We start from the raw sequence: 15,456 nt of genomic DNA, 5'->3' as shown, positions 1-15,456 counted from the left end.
AAAAATGTAACTTTTTACGCTATTCAAAATAAAGAATGAATTAAACTTACTTTCGGTTTTTTTCAGTGTTAACGAATAGCCAACGAAAACCAATATTGGCACTACAATTAAAGACTCTAGCTCTCGATAGAATTAAAGTATGCCAAACAATGCTTTGTGGCCTGCATAATGAGTGTTTGATATGCTACGAACGCTACGGTGCATACGCCGGTGCATAGCCCGATTCTCAAGGAACTCGTTAAACATCGCGTTAAATTGCCATGAAATGACTTCGAAATCTAATCTGTATTACAGTGGCGCGTTCGAAAGTAAACGTGAAATGTGAAAATCCACGGAAAAATGCGAACTACTGAGTATGCATTAGAGTAGAGTATCAAAGACGCCGGTGACACGGATGTATGGTCGATAAGTAAAATCGTACCGATTCTACTTATCCTTGGTTGAAATTTAAATTTCAATTTACTGCAAAACTGTGTGACAATTCGAACCACGTACTCCAATTAAATACGCAAAACATGAAAATTTATTCACCACATGAGCATTAATTGCTACTTTCTCTTTAAATAATTAATTAGAATACTCACCTTTTCCCTCCATTTTTGTGCTTATCCATTGCTCCAAAACTTATCCTAAATTTAATCCTCACAATAGTTGACAGGAAGATACAGTCGTTTCATTCAACTACGCTTTGCTTGACACAGTTTGTAATAAAACTGACTACGAACACGCACTATTAAAAATTCACATCAAAGTTTATAACACGATAAGATTAATGTTCCAATGAAATAGATGCAATGTAATGTTTGCCACTAACTGAACAATTCAAACTGCACTTCGCTAGTCAATGCCTAGTCATTTCGAATCTACAATATACTTTAATCATTTACGAATAATAACTAATATAATTTTAAAAATTAAAAACTTCTATATAATAATAAGAATGATTATTTCACTTAAGAATTTTAATAAAAAAAATTACTTTATTTTCAGATTGATATATTTTGTACTTTCGCGTGACTAAGACGGTTAAGCGTCCACTTCGAATGTTCCATTTTTCATATCTCGGTTCTGTGTTCCTTCTTTTCCGATAGTTAGAAAAAGTGTAATGGCGCGAAACTTCGTTGTTGCATCTTTGTCTTATTATTTGTCAATTATATGTGGATACATACTGCTTTGTAGGTGAGTTACGTAATAATATAGAATATTGACTTTCCTCTACGCAGTTCGTGTAATATTTGCAGTTCTCGCAGAGGTATTGCGAAAATTCTGGTTGGTTCACGCACATGCGATTGTTTTTTATGTGCGAACTATACGGGCGCCTGTCGAATGCACGACATATCTCATAAAAATATATTCTATCGAAACTAACTCATTTGAATATGAATTTTTAATATCCTTCGCGATGGCCTCGTCAGTTGCGTGTTTTTGCATTTTCATACGTCCAAAATTTATGCCACAAATATGTTGAATAGCCACGTCGGAATGTTGCAAGTTAACACGGCCATGTTTTCTATCGATTAAATATTCCACAAGTCTTTATTCTTGGCATTGTCTTAATCGTTATCTTTAGAGTAATTGTCTCTCCTGAAATGAACGAAATATCTCGAACGTTAATACTTCGGGGTATTAATATCTCGAAAAATTATTTTAACTACGTTTTATTCCTTTTTTTTATCCAAATTTGCAATTTTTTTAGGAAGCACCAACAATTCATGGAGATGTAATTAAATGGCGCTGAGAAGCAATCGGAGATGTCGTCGAGTAATGTAAGTGAATTGAAAATAACATTCGATTAATTTCAAATTAATTATGTATTTTTAATAATTTTTTAGCTTTTTTGTTAACGTTATCATTTGCATTTGTTTGTACCAAAATTCTGTAAAATAGCTTGGTCTATATTAACGCCTTAATTAACGCTCTATTAACTAGTTTAGCGCGGCAGTGAATGGTGCCTGTAACTCTAATAAATCGATAATTTTACTATTTATCTAATAATTATTACATTGTAAGTTGTCGTAGAGCCGTTTTAAAGAGTGTTCACTGATCAACAACGCTAAGTTAGTATCCTTCCAACAATATCGCTAAAAACGGGAGCATATTCTGATAAAAATTGTTCAATTCACCAACAGCCTTATACATTAACCTAGGTATTGGAACTCCACTGCTATGGTTTTTAAATGTAATTTGTATTTACAAATATGAGGGCCCAGGAATTCATAGATTTGTACTTTACTTGTGAAATAGCGTGGCTTTGTAAGTAACGTATACGTCGATAATTACATTAAGTACATTGTAATGTATTACATTTATCATTCATTTTCTTTTGGCGAAAAATGATTTATATAATTATTTAAACTCGTAAAGTACATTGCTCAAATTAATTAGTGTTATTAGAATATGGTAACCAATACCTTTTGCAATGTGCAGCATGCATATAGTATTTGTTATTGTCATAGTAATCCTAATCATATTTCTCTAATTATTTCGAGCATTGTAATTGATCGATTAGTCGCTAATATCTACTAGCTATATACAAGTAAGTACCTACTGGCCCGGGTCCCGTTCACGCAAGTCCTAGTTACCTAACTATTATTTACACCTCCGTTCTCTGTTTATTTGCTACCTGAAATATTTCGATACAAATGGAATCATAGCGTGCCTGTGATAACGACATAAGTATCATTTAAACTAACCTTACCAGGCCCGGTCAAATGAGACCGGTTTCGGTCTTCTGTTCATCTAACTTTATGTAAATTCTTATATTAACAGAAATTGAAAAACAAGAAATAACAATGAATGTAAATACAATTTTAAATTAAACTTTGAAACCGGTCTCATTTGGCCGGTTCTGGTAAGGTTAGTGTTAAGTCAAGTAGGGAAAATTGCATGTGTTCAGTATCGCAATATGATCAAGGATATTAACCATTAAAGGAAATACTGGCCATTTGTTGACTATTTTTATAATTAGCGGTAAGGATAGAAAACTATTGACAATATCTTTTCGTTGCACCGTTCGTGCTTAACGAAGTGTATTTAATGCGAATGCATTCGTTTTTACTACATTCATATTTACACACCTCTTATATACGATTATCTACGCTTTTACTACTTTCGTTGAAATATTGGATTGTCCTCAAATATACAGTATTGTTCGTTGTTTCAAAATATTGTCACAGTCAGGTCTGTGAAAATTTCCCTAGAGGACCGACCCAACACAAGCATCTCAAAGGAATTAAAGAGTTCCATTTCGCGCGACGTGGCGTGAATCGTGCACGATCTAATGTCTTACTAAAAGCAAATCTGTGTTCGAGCAAGCTCTATACTTGGACAACGAAGATCGTAAAAGTATCGTCCACGTTGTTTCAGCGAGAGCGCGATCCTGCAATAATGTTAGGGCACTGAGGAATTTCACCGAAATGTTCTGGAATCGCCATGAACAAAATCGAGCAAGGCCTGTCGTGATTACAATTCTCATATCGCTGGAGATTCCTCAGGCGCAAGGATGTGTAAATAGGTGCGGGACAAAATCAGAGAAGGGGCGGTAAAGCGGCAGCGACGGAGGCGTTTACATTGGCAGGCGTCGAACGCTTGTAAGATAAAACGGTTGGCAACGTTCTACACGTGTACGGCGGTTTGTAACGCACGTTCCGAACACGTGCACCCTGCAGTTTGACGTGTTTATCAACCGATGCACTACGGTTGCACTCCGTCGTTGCTCTCCTGCTTCTGCAAATGCGTCAGTGCCAGGTTCTCGGGCTCTTCTCTTCTTTCTCTTTTCTCCATCCTGACTCCCTTGTCTCTTGTCTTTGTCTACCCCATGTGATTGCCGCACGAGCGCGCGCGCTCGTTAATTAAAGCGGAGGACTCTCGTTAAAGTCGATTGGTTATTACACAACCAGCCATCGATCGGTGACTCGCGATCCTTGCCGTGATTACCCGGAATTGAGACGTTAATCCTTCGTTCTTCCAGTCTCCGTGGATATTTATGCGGGATTGCGTTCAACTATTCGGCGCGAATGATTTGTCTCCATGCGTATCTCGCAATCAGAGCCTGATCCGATAATTCCTACTTCGTCAGAGAGCGCAATTAAAGATACTGTGCGGTTCTGGCAAACTCGCTCTATTATTGAACGTGCGTTGAAACGTACGGATAGTCAGTTATGAGGGGAGAAAAATGTAATTTATTACGATATCACACGCCGTATTTGGCAACCGGTTTTTGATTAACTTATTTCGACGCTCGAGACGAATTATTCCGTCTGTCGTTGAACGAACAAACGATATTTCAATTCTAGGTTCTCGTCGTTAGATCTATGGGCGCTGATTTCTTCTTTAAGGGGGGACTGCCTCGATCGCTCACGCTCTCCATGTCTATCTCGTCTTCTTCTGTTGCATCATTAATTCGTGTGGCCGTCCTTTTCATAGATAGGTCCATAGGGTTATCTTGAGGTGGAAGGTCCGTTTCCGATCCTGGACTGCATAGTGGCGAACCACTTTCCGAATGTTCCTTCGCTATTGGAGAACCTTCCGCGTGTGTTCGTTGACTCTTCAACACTGCGTCCAGATAGACTCTCTTGGTATACGTCTCTCCAGTTTCTTCGCTCGGCGAGGTACTCTGTCTCGACGTCTGAACATTATTGTTATGCGCATATCTATCATTGTTGTTGTTGTTGTTGTTGTTGTTATTATTATTATTTGCACACGAGTGTTTATTATCGATGCTAATGGTCGTGGTAGTGGTAGCGGTCGTAGAGGGACTGATTGGACTGGTCATGTCTTCAACGATGGGTGAGTGTTGTAGTAGATTCGAAGAATGATTTGGTACCAAGGGGTGAGAAGTTCCGTGTGACGTTGCGTATAAATGATAGGGTGAGAACATGGTGAGACTCGGCGGTGGTAGAAACGCGGGTGGAATCAGAGACATTCCACCGAGATGAAACCCGAGGGGTAAACTCATCATTTCTTTGCTGAGCGCTGACAAATCGGCTACGGAGGGTTGCAGGTGTGAATGCAACGGTCTAAAGCCTGGGTGACCCGAGAAGGCTGCTCTTCTTTCGGATAGTTCCACGGAACTGTCGCTGTTGTGCGATTCCGGGGAACTAATACTGGGGGATGTCGAGTTCTTGTAGTCGTCCAAACTTAGCATCAGGACATCGTCCTTTCGTTGGGCTGGATGAATTCCAATGGGCGGGCTCATAGGTTTTCGTTGTTGCGTCAATGGTTGGTTAGGAAGATTCTGTTGATAGTGTTGCTGTTGTTGTTGCTGTTGTTGTTGTTGTTGTTCCTGTAGCAGACAATGAATTTTGAACCAGTTTGATCTGCGGCCGTATCGCGAACCAGATTTTGACATGCCCACGAGTAAACATTTCCTTAGACGACAAGCCTTGCAGGCTGTTCGATTCTTTTTATTTATAACACATTCTCCACCGTTTTTGCATTCGGTAATACTGCTTAGATTGTTGTAGGATCTTCCGAAGAATGACTGAAACAGAAATATTTCGTTGTTGCTAATACGACAATAACGCAGCATGATAATTTTATTCGTGTTAATTACGCCGACAAAAGGAATCAAGCTTCAGCTGAGGACTACAAAGGGAGACAAAATCTAGAATGCTCTTTAAATGCAAATTCAGAGGTCAAAGATTCGCTGGGAGATCCGCCGCGGCTGCAACGGCATTGTGACGCTCATAATGAGTACTGCAAAATTGTTAGATGGTAACAGTGTGCTCTCGTTGTCTCATTCATGTTGTATCGCGGAGAACCAGCCGGTGTAGGCGCGTGCGGCCTACTGTGCTCGTGCTAATTGCCCAAATGGTGCAATTCCACGATTCCGACACCGTTGCCTTTCCGTGTCGGCGTCACGAAACGGTCTCCTTTCGTTTACACATATTCTCCCTGCTTCTTTTCGATCTACTCGCGCGCCTCTTCGACACATCGATGCGTTCTACTTCCACTCGATTGCATCGAGTCGAGAAATACCTTCGATTCGAATGGAATTCACTACACGGCGAGTTATGGTTGTTCGTAAAATAGTTTCGTTCTTTGTATGGAAATGCAAGAGGGTTCTCTTCTTTTTTTATGGAAAGAAATGGTTTTATTCGGTTATGTAAATTCAACTTGCCAGCAATATCTCGCGTTGTTATGCGACGATTTGCGTCCACCAATGCATTTATTTGGTGTTCGTCAGCCTCAACCGGCCTTGCAGAACGTGGAGCAGCTTTCAGATCAAAATTACAGGAAAGAAATTTCAAAAACCAATTCTGACACTGGCGTTTAGTCAACACGTTCTCTCCATACACGGCGTACAATCTTTTTCTTATTTGTACAGCATTTTTATTTTTACGGTAATGAGAAAAGCCAATTTCGATGCGACAACAAACAGAAACTGCTTGACAGGTTGAAAAATATTCTTTTTTAAACGAAGCTTGAAACCTCAGTTGTGAAAACGTATAATGATTTTGTATGTTAGAATAAAGCTGGCTACTTATAAATACGATAACGAATAAGCTAATAGTTCGAACGCGCCTGCATCGAGCGAGCAACCACGGCAGATAGCGAAAAGCTAATGGCAAAGTTTTGTCTTACGAAACGCGTGCAATTTAAGACCTCGTTCGTTATGACAGACATCGAACGTATCCATTTGAAGCCCAGTCCCAAGTATTGCGCCCCGAAACACCTACGATTTCCTGTCTAACCTGATAGAAAATTTCGCCCTTCTTAGTTAATGATCAGTCTTTAAGGAGACGCAGGTCTCAGCGTGTACGCGACATCCACTTTCGCTTTTTCTGCTCGTACGCACGCTATATTATTAATCGTTTCTGGTTCGTTTGTTCTGAAAACGAGCTCTTCCTGCGTCCCAGTGATCCCGATGCGCGCATTGCCGAGACCCACGATCCGCCACCGTGTTCCACTTGACTTTGACGTTTACTTTTTAGTATAATATATCATACTAGGTATAATATAAAAAGAACTATGCTACGAGGTCGTAAGTTATAGTGTTATCGGCGGCATCGACTGATTTCGCTCTTTTGCTATTCTCCGAAATCCTTTGATCCTTTAATCCCTTCTCGGTGTAGCAAGAAACATGGATACTTGGAAACTTGGATTAAGCGTTCTCTGAAGTCAAAGCAATAGTCTTTTTGTTCGTCGCGGTAAGAACAATATTGAAACATAAAAATTCGGGATCGCAGTAAGATCAAGTCGCATTTGTGATTTTCTGCTGGATTAATTTTACAATTTTCCTATATCGTGGCCTGTGCTACATGTAACTATATGTAACTGTGTCTTTCTCGTCGTTCGTCTATCTGTAGCGTCATCCCAGTAATCGTCATTGTCATCGTTATCGTTCAAATTTTTCTCGTTCTAAGGATGTAAAGTTCGTTCGTGACGAGGAAACAAGGAGATCAGGGGACTATGCGCGACAGTTCAGAAGCGATGACACAATCGAGAAAATGCTACCGTTATTACCTGCCCCCCTTGTGGCGCGCGCCTCGTGTTATGCAAACGGGACAGCAGTTTGAAACTTCAAAGTGCCGGCTCGCGCCTTTTCATCGTCAAAACCTTCCACAGTTGGATTGTGTTACGGTTTCCTTTCGAAAACCGCCCGATAAATAGACCGGCTAATTACGCCACGGCTGAACTTTCGTGGCCTAAGAAACGTATCTCTGACTCACGCCGTGGAAAAAGAGAAGAAGAAGAAAAAGAAGGAGAGGAACGACAGAGATCGAAATTCGTTCTCAATGGACGACGATAACGAACCGTTGTACCGTTTTCACTGCTTCCATACTTCTTTCTTTTGGAAGACCTGATAAACCGCGAATCGCTCGCTGTTTCGCTACATAGACTATATATCGATTCGTAATACGAATTCAAGGACCGTGGCGAGTCGCGCTCTTCGAGTTTTCACCGTGAACGATATGCATCCCGATCGTGGGACAAATCTACGGTAACGGGAGACATTGTGGCCGCGCGAGCACGTGCACGCGCGTTTCGTCAATTCGCTCGGATCGCGGAGCGGCTTCGAGGCGGTGCTTCCGGCGCTTCGCACTTGTCTGCCACAATTGTTTCCGCCCTAGTTCACGATTACGTCAGCTCGACATTGTTTCGTTTCGTTATTTTCGTTTTCAGGCCCACCGTAGCATGTCAGCTCTCCCCTCTTCCACCTTCCTACTATTCTACTCGGCATCGTTTGCTTTTACGCTCGACTCGCGGTATAGTACGAATCGACCGTACGGCTATTCATTTTTCTTCGAGAGATTTCGTAGGTCCGATTTGTGATCGAAGAATCGATCGTCGTATATATATTTCTATTTATATTACACTTACGATGTCAAGAAGATTCGAATGACCTACTCTTTCTAGAATATACAATTGTGTAATTTTCGGCCCATCTTTCACTGATTATTATTTTAAAGCTATTAAATTGACTTTTAAATAACCGTGATTGGTTATAGGATATATGTGTATAGCCACGTGTTATTAGAGTTCGTTCGAACGAATCTTTATGTAGATTTATTTTAAAATATGTATAAACGAATCGTCGCATAAATAATCGCTTAGAATAGCGTAGATCATTTTAATCAGGAGAAATCAGTCGAACGGTCGATTGATGTTCCTTGAACGTCCCTTTGAAGCTAGAAATTTTGGTTCTCCTTACAGAGCGATCGCCGAGCGGTTCACCAAACATGGTAGCTGTTACTTTTGGGGCGGGGGTGGGGGGCTTGGTTGACACGCATGCCTAGTCAAACGTTTAACCTCGGCCACGAAGCGGCTCGTGAAAGCGATCAACGTTTCTCAGTTTTGCGAAATTGTGGAAAAGATCGCCGCCAACAACGTGCAGAAAAGAAGCAGAGGAAAAAAGAAACCTGCTGGAAAATGTCTGGAATCTGCGTTCCACCGTTTTTCTTTCGCGATCTCTCTCACGATTTCGTTCAGATCGATACGTTCGAAATAGTTGGACGAAACTATGAAGAACGGAGCCTGTTACAACCGAATTACAAGACGATAGTGCCTTTCAATTATCCCGGAATCGATACGAAATATCACTCTGCCGTTTCAATTTGATCGCTATCTCGACCGTTCGAACTTCCACGAAACCCATATCGTATCGTTGAAATGATCCATAGCCGGCTTACCTTGCAGCCCTCGCAGGTGAACGCGCCAAAGTGGAAGCCTGCCGCGGGTTCTCCGCACACCTTGCACTGTTGATTCATCTGCAACACAAAGAATATAACGTTCTTTTGAAGTTGCCCCGTTTTATTCGAACAGGACGTGCTCGTTGTTTTCACATCTATCGATGCAACGAAGCTTTGTCCCTCTAGGTAATTCGTAATTCTTCCGACGATTACAGGTTTCCGTCACGGTAAATGTCGAAACCGCGGGGAAAACAAAATCGATGTCGCGTAATGCACTCGCGTATATTTCAAACGTTCGACAAAATCACAATGCAAGCCTTATCGTGTGCCCACAACCGATCGCACGATTGGGAAAGAGAAGAAGCTCGTTGCGCAATTCGCCGGTTTGCGCGGTACGCGCGAATCGCTGGATCGTGCAAAGCGGTGCGTGTTACGTTCAACGAGCGGAAAACCCTCCTGCACTTGCTTTTTTTTCTCTCTCACTCTTTCTCCCTCTTTCTTTCTATTCTTTCGCGATGGTCTCTCTTTAGTCTGGCTAGTTCCTTTCGCCTTCTTTAGTCGCTCGTCCAGAAAACAGATCGCCGCGGTCTCGTTTTCACACCTCGCCGCCTCTATTCCTTACTTCGTCTTCTTTGCGCCCGTAGATCGTCTAACCATTTGCATAATGCTTGAAGTGACATCACGCTTCGAAAATTTTCTCCATGGTAACGCGCATTCTCCACTCGTTCTACCGATCGAGTTTTCGTCGCTCGTCGACAACCGCGTTTACGCGAATCCCGATACGCTTCCTCTCTTTTTTACTTCTCGCAGTTGTCGTCCTTTTTACTCGCCGCCGCCTCCGCACCACGTGAATTACAACGAAGAGGGAATATAGGACAATAGTAGTGACCCACATACGTAGCCCGAGGGTACCTGGAGTCGGTGTCACCTGCGGCGACTTTCATACATGACAGACTGTCGCTAAATGGGAAAGTAAATCCCAGCTAATGGAAGAGACATCGATTGTTTGATCAACGGAGTCTCTCTTTCCTGACCTACACCCCACAGTCGTTGACACTTCTCATTCGCGGACGCTCGATGCCTCGACGTGCCTACGCATACTTTTAATTCCGCGTTCGATTCTTTTCTGTTTAGACACTAACCGCGCGCGTCCAACCTTCTCTTCGCCTTCGTCGCCTGTTGCACTTCGTCGTCTTCCTCCCCTGTTCTTCCTCGCCTATTCTTTCTCGCCTCTTCCTCGTCACCCGCAACTTTCATAAACGCTGGATCTATCTACTACACCTATTATCGTATAAACTGGCTATAATAGCTGGCGAATACGTCCGAAACGATCGTTTTCTACTCGAAGAATGCAGAAGAGCGAAAGAGAAAGAAAGGAGCGAACAATCTTTTCACGGCTTAGTGCTAACAGTATTGCTACAGAGCATTTTCGAATCTAGCGGAAAAACTGGCGTATCCACGTGAAGCAATGATCGCGGTTTGTTTGCTAGACCTCGACGATTGCCCTCGCGAAATCGATCGAACACGGCAATACCAGGACGAAACGTCGAAGATAGAGAACGAGATAAATAGAGAGTAACGGATGGTTGGTTAATTGATTTTAAACGACGTCGTATTCTCGTTAAACGTAGCCCGAAGGCCTTGTTGATATTTTAAGAGAGGGAGGTATCTCCTTTGATTATATCGAGCTCGGCTCAAACATCCTCGTTCTGTACTATTACTTACCGATTGATGTTCCGCACTAGATCGATCGATCCTCGGAGTCGAGGAACGTTCGACGATGCGCCCGAGCTATCGCAACCTGCACTGATTGCAGGTGTGCATCCGGTGAGCCATTCAGGGGGTGCCTGCATTCCCGAGCGCTCGATGCGAGTTGCCAATGTTTAAGAGTTTAAGCCATATTGTTGCGCTCGCGTGTCGCAACGGATACATCGTGCGGAGATACCCGCTCTTATGAGCTTAATAGAATACGAGACGCGAAAAGAATGATAGATGATTTAACGTTCCCCTAACAAATGACTTTTAATTACGGTTTCTCCGTGGGCACAATAAAACTGTTGATTAATTAAGCCGGCCTCGCATTTGCGTCGATAGATCCTGTTTAGAAGTTACTTAACGAAATTGCCGTACCCTCTGCCGCTAATGGTCCTACAATATACATGTTCGAACGATAATTATTTCAAGTAAACGTTGAAGATTCGCTTGATCGCTCGGAGATTGATAACGGAAAGCGTCCGTCCATTGTTCCAAGGAAAAAGTGAATTACAAAGGGAGAGAAAGTTTACCTCGGTCGTTATTGAAACGCGTAACTTATACGAAAAGATTATTCGATCGATAATTAACGAACAGACGTGCCGTTCGGTTTCCATCCGACCACCTTCGACGGTAAGTCTTGAAACGGTAACAACGATCGTCGTCGAGATCTCGCGGGTGCAATCGTCCAGCTAGTCGATCGAAGCCGTGAGAATCGTAACGAGTGCCGCAGTTCCTAGCTTTCAGCGCGATCTACTCTATCGCCGATAGTGACGCCGATCATCGTTCGATTCTACGGAAAGACACAGAGAGTGGACGGAACGAGAAGGTGCAATCGGCACCGTTCAAACGTTTAAAGGGATCAATCGGAGTTCCTACGGTGCCGCTCGGTGATTGTCCTCCTTTCTAGAGCTGACCTTCTCGATAAAAACACTTACCACGACGCTCTTCCGCTTTGTGTCTGGCACACACAAACACACAAACGCGCGCGCGCGAATACACATGGAGGCTGACAGAAGATTTTGCTGAAAGCCACCAGTTACCATCAACGCCACTTCGCGCATTAATTAAACGACGACGCCGTGTGCTGACCAATCGATCGCGAGGAGAGGTTTCTTCGGAATCGCTGGATTTTTTCTTCATTTACATGCGCGTGAAAGTCGGCGCACGGCTGTTTTAGCGGAACTATTTTAAATGACCGACGCCTCGTTACTTTCGTCGCGGCACGTCGTCTAAGCACGACTGTAGAATTTTCCTTTTTCCCACGACACACGCTTACGGAAATGAGTTTAGTTCCGTTTTCAAACACGCTTTTGTACTGAATTACTTCTCCAGTGCTTTACGATTCTACGATCATTTAACTTGCCAAATCTCCTTTAAAGCTTCCAGCCTATGATGTTCGAGGATTTTATGTTTTTGGATTTTTAAGCTTTCAGATCGTAAAAGAGAAAAAGAAGTGTTTTGTGTGCTGCAGACCGTTAGTCGTCTTTTTATTAGTGAAAGACGGTTAATCTTCGATTTCCTAAATACTCGAGCGAAGGTTGCTGATTAGAGGTAGATACAAGCAGGTAATTGTTTTACCGCTAGGAACTATAATTATGGAGGACGATGTATAATAAAAAGCGATAGTAATTGTCGTCAAACCCTGCGATTTAAACATTTTTCTGTTTTTTAATTTCGATCAAATTTTTTTATCTGAAACGGAATTCGTTATCTGTTTGGAACATACTATCCTTTTCAATTCGTTCTAAAATTTGATATTACTTACCTATGACTTATGTGAGTAAGTGATTTCCTTTTAAATCGCTTATTGACCGTGTATCGATATAACGAAATCGATAACTTGACAAAAGGTGGAGTTAATCGTTTCCGTTTCATTACTCTTGATACGAAGTGTATAGTATCTTGAAGCGAATAAATAAATGTACGTATGAATGCTACAACAGATACAATCGTGTGCAAATACTTTTCGTAGCTACTGTACTTTGAATATTTTATATATTTTTCTAAATACTTTACGTAAAGGAAAAAGTTCGAGATCTAGCAACGATCGACGGATCGTCAAACAGGTTCATTCACGTCACACGTGCGGCGTCTTTCGACCTCATCCTCGCGAAGCATCGCGATCTAGTTTGCAGAGAGCGACTTCCGGTCTTTCGAAACGAAACGGCGTTCCGCAACGCGTGCTCCGGCGATCGGCCTTCGAACGATGCAACGTGGACCGTTTGTTTCCGATGCTATTATTCTATCGCTCTTCGATAGGCCAGTTCGTACAGATTCGTATCAAACTATCGCGCAATGCGCTGTACATGCGCTATTGTATGACGGTCGAATATGCTCGAGCAGAAACGCGACACGATGCATGTAATACGACTCTCTGTCTCTTTTCCGTGTGTATCGCATCTAAATCTCTACGATTTCATCTAACTATATAATATAATCTCGTTACGGTATATTTCCAAACGATAGATGTGAAAACTGGGTTTCACATGGAATCTTATCTTGAGTGACACACGCTGTGAGAATAGTTCCTCCTCGGTATCGTTAAATAATTAAACTTACGACGATACGATCTCCTCGCAGAGTATCTAATGAATCGAATAATTAGCCTAATCGCGATACCTCAAGGCTTTCAGTCGAGTTAACCTTATCGACAACGAATTCTCATGTCGGACACGTTTTCTATCGTTAAAATCTAGTCGATAAATGGCGCTTTTTGTATCGTGTCACGATCGAAGACGAAAGAATCGGTCGTCAGCACGCGCTCGAATTACGAAATGAAGATCGTCCTTCGGTTTTCCCTCTCAACTTGTAGGCACACCGGGCGATTCGTTTCTAAACGCGACGAATGTATCGCGAAATAACGTGGAAGAAAATACCCAGCGAACGTAAGATCGTTGTTATTAACTTACAGCGACAGCGCGATACCATTCGAATTAAACGCGATGAGGAAACCTGTAATTGCTAGTTGTCAGATTCGGGAATCGCTTCTCCCAGTTTTAACCGATCACCTTTCGTAAATCAACGTGATCACGTACCTTGAAGACGGAAACGATTACGCGAGATTCATCAACGACATCTTCGAAGGATGATCCTTTACTTAATTACGATATAGCGTTCATCATGACACTTTGTCATCACGATGTTTAACAGATCCGCGACACTGACGATCATTTCTACGCAATCACTTGGAGCGTCGGGTATCACGAACTTATCGGGAATCATCCGATAGATAAATCCAGTTCACTTGTAAACTCACTCTCTCCTCCTACGGAAGACACCAAAGACGATTTCACTGTACGACTTACCAGTTGTAATCTTTCCCGTAACAGTTCGATCACATGAATTCGCAAGGCCGAAATAGAATTTAAAGGCCCGCGACAACAGTTCACGTCGTACCTCGAAACAACACTTTGATCCTTTCAAATTATTCTCCAAACAAAAACCGGGTCAACCGTCTTCGAGTTTGCTCTTCTTTCGACTAATTATTTAACGACACGTCCGGGTATCCCCTTGATCAAATCGACTAACGGAAGACATGACAGCAGAAGAAGAAGAACAAGAAGAAGATTCTTGACGCGGCGATGACCGTTAGGTGAATGACTTTGGAAGGCGAGGGTGTCCACGTCGATTCTTGAATCAGCCCCCACCTCCAATTATTTTCTACGGTCCCACTTCGTTCGCTCGATCGGACGGCCGCTCGATCGGTCGGCCGCTCGATCGTTCGTTCGTTCGTTCGTCCGCTGGATGAGGCTCGTGCGCTCTCGTAAGTATACCTCGAATGGGCCTTATGGGCACACTGTGCGTCGGTTCAGCGGAGAAGCGTGCAGGGTCCATCCGAGGCACAGGTGGGTCGCGGGTCCTCTCGTATCTTTGGTGGGGGGTCCTGCTGGTCGACCGGAGGGATTCTCTTGGCCGACGGGAAGGAGATCCAAGGGAGGGGCTTCGCTGCTCTACCCTCTCTTCCATCTTCTCTTTCTCCTCCTTTGCTCGGACCTCCTATCCTCTCGGAGAACCGCCGGACTTGTGACGCGTACCTGCTTCGCATCCAGTTTGCACACCGGAGTTGACAGTACCGATAACGATCCTCTGTTCTCGAACACTTTTTTCGTCACTGCCATAAATGCATGGTAGAGCGCACTCGAATAAACTCAGTTTGGCTGAATACGAATTTAGCAAATTTACCTACCTGATTTATTATTGACACGCATTGCGTCGTCGTCAAACCCTTCGTTATAGCAAGCGAAGATGTAGTAGATTTTGTACGCGTAAAGCGCGTAAATTCCTTATTGTAGATGTTAGTCGATCATGAATTTATAGTAGCAACCTATAGGAGCTAATAAGCAATAGCAGCAACCTTCGATTAGTAACGTGATCGTGGGCTTTTTTGAGTCGACACGTTTCAACAAAAGGAATCAGAAATTCATATCTCCGATAAAGATGGGATAAAGTTTCTGGCGAGGAATAGCAATAAGTGTATCAGCGTGGAAATTTTGTCAGTGAACTGAATGTTTGGTGCTTTGATTCGTTGCCTTAGGTATGTGATCGTAGTTTGTTTGTTGGAATGTTG

General features: G+C 42.7%; 1 protein-coding gene across 1 annotated transcript; it reads right to left on the bottom strand.

Annotated features, from left to right (window-relative positions):
- Positions 1–4,170: 4,170 nt before the first annotated feature.
- On the bottom strand, positions 4,171–14,782 carry LOC117234508 (knirps-related protein-like). Its single transcript, XM_033495796.1, has 3 exons — positions 13,925–14,782; positions 9,135–9,212; positions 4,171–5,482 (listed from the first exon to the last, which is right to left on the bottom strand). Exons 2-3 carry the CDS (start codon positions 9,210–9,212, stop codon positions 4,292–4,294), a joined length of 1,269 nt encoding a protein of 422 aa, XP_033351687.1. The 5' UTR covers positions 13,925–14,782; the 3' UTR covers positions 4,171–4,291.
- Between the last annotated feature and the right edge of the window lie 674 nt (positions 14,783–15,456).

Source organism: Bombus vosnesenskii, unplaced genomic scaffold (assembly GCF_011952255.1).
Source record: "Bombus vosnesenskii isolate JDL3184/JDL3185 unplaced genomic scaffold, Bvos_JDL3184-5_v1.1 scf7180000013305, whole genome shotgun sequence".
Lineage (NCBI taxonomy): Eukaryota > Metazoa > Arthropoda > Insecta > Hymenoptera > Apidae > Bombus > Bombus vosnesenskii.
The sequence above is the reverse complement of the archived record's forward strand: the minus strand, read 5'-3'. Positions and strand labels throughout refer to the sequence as shown.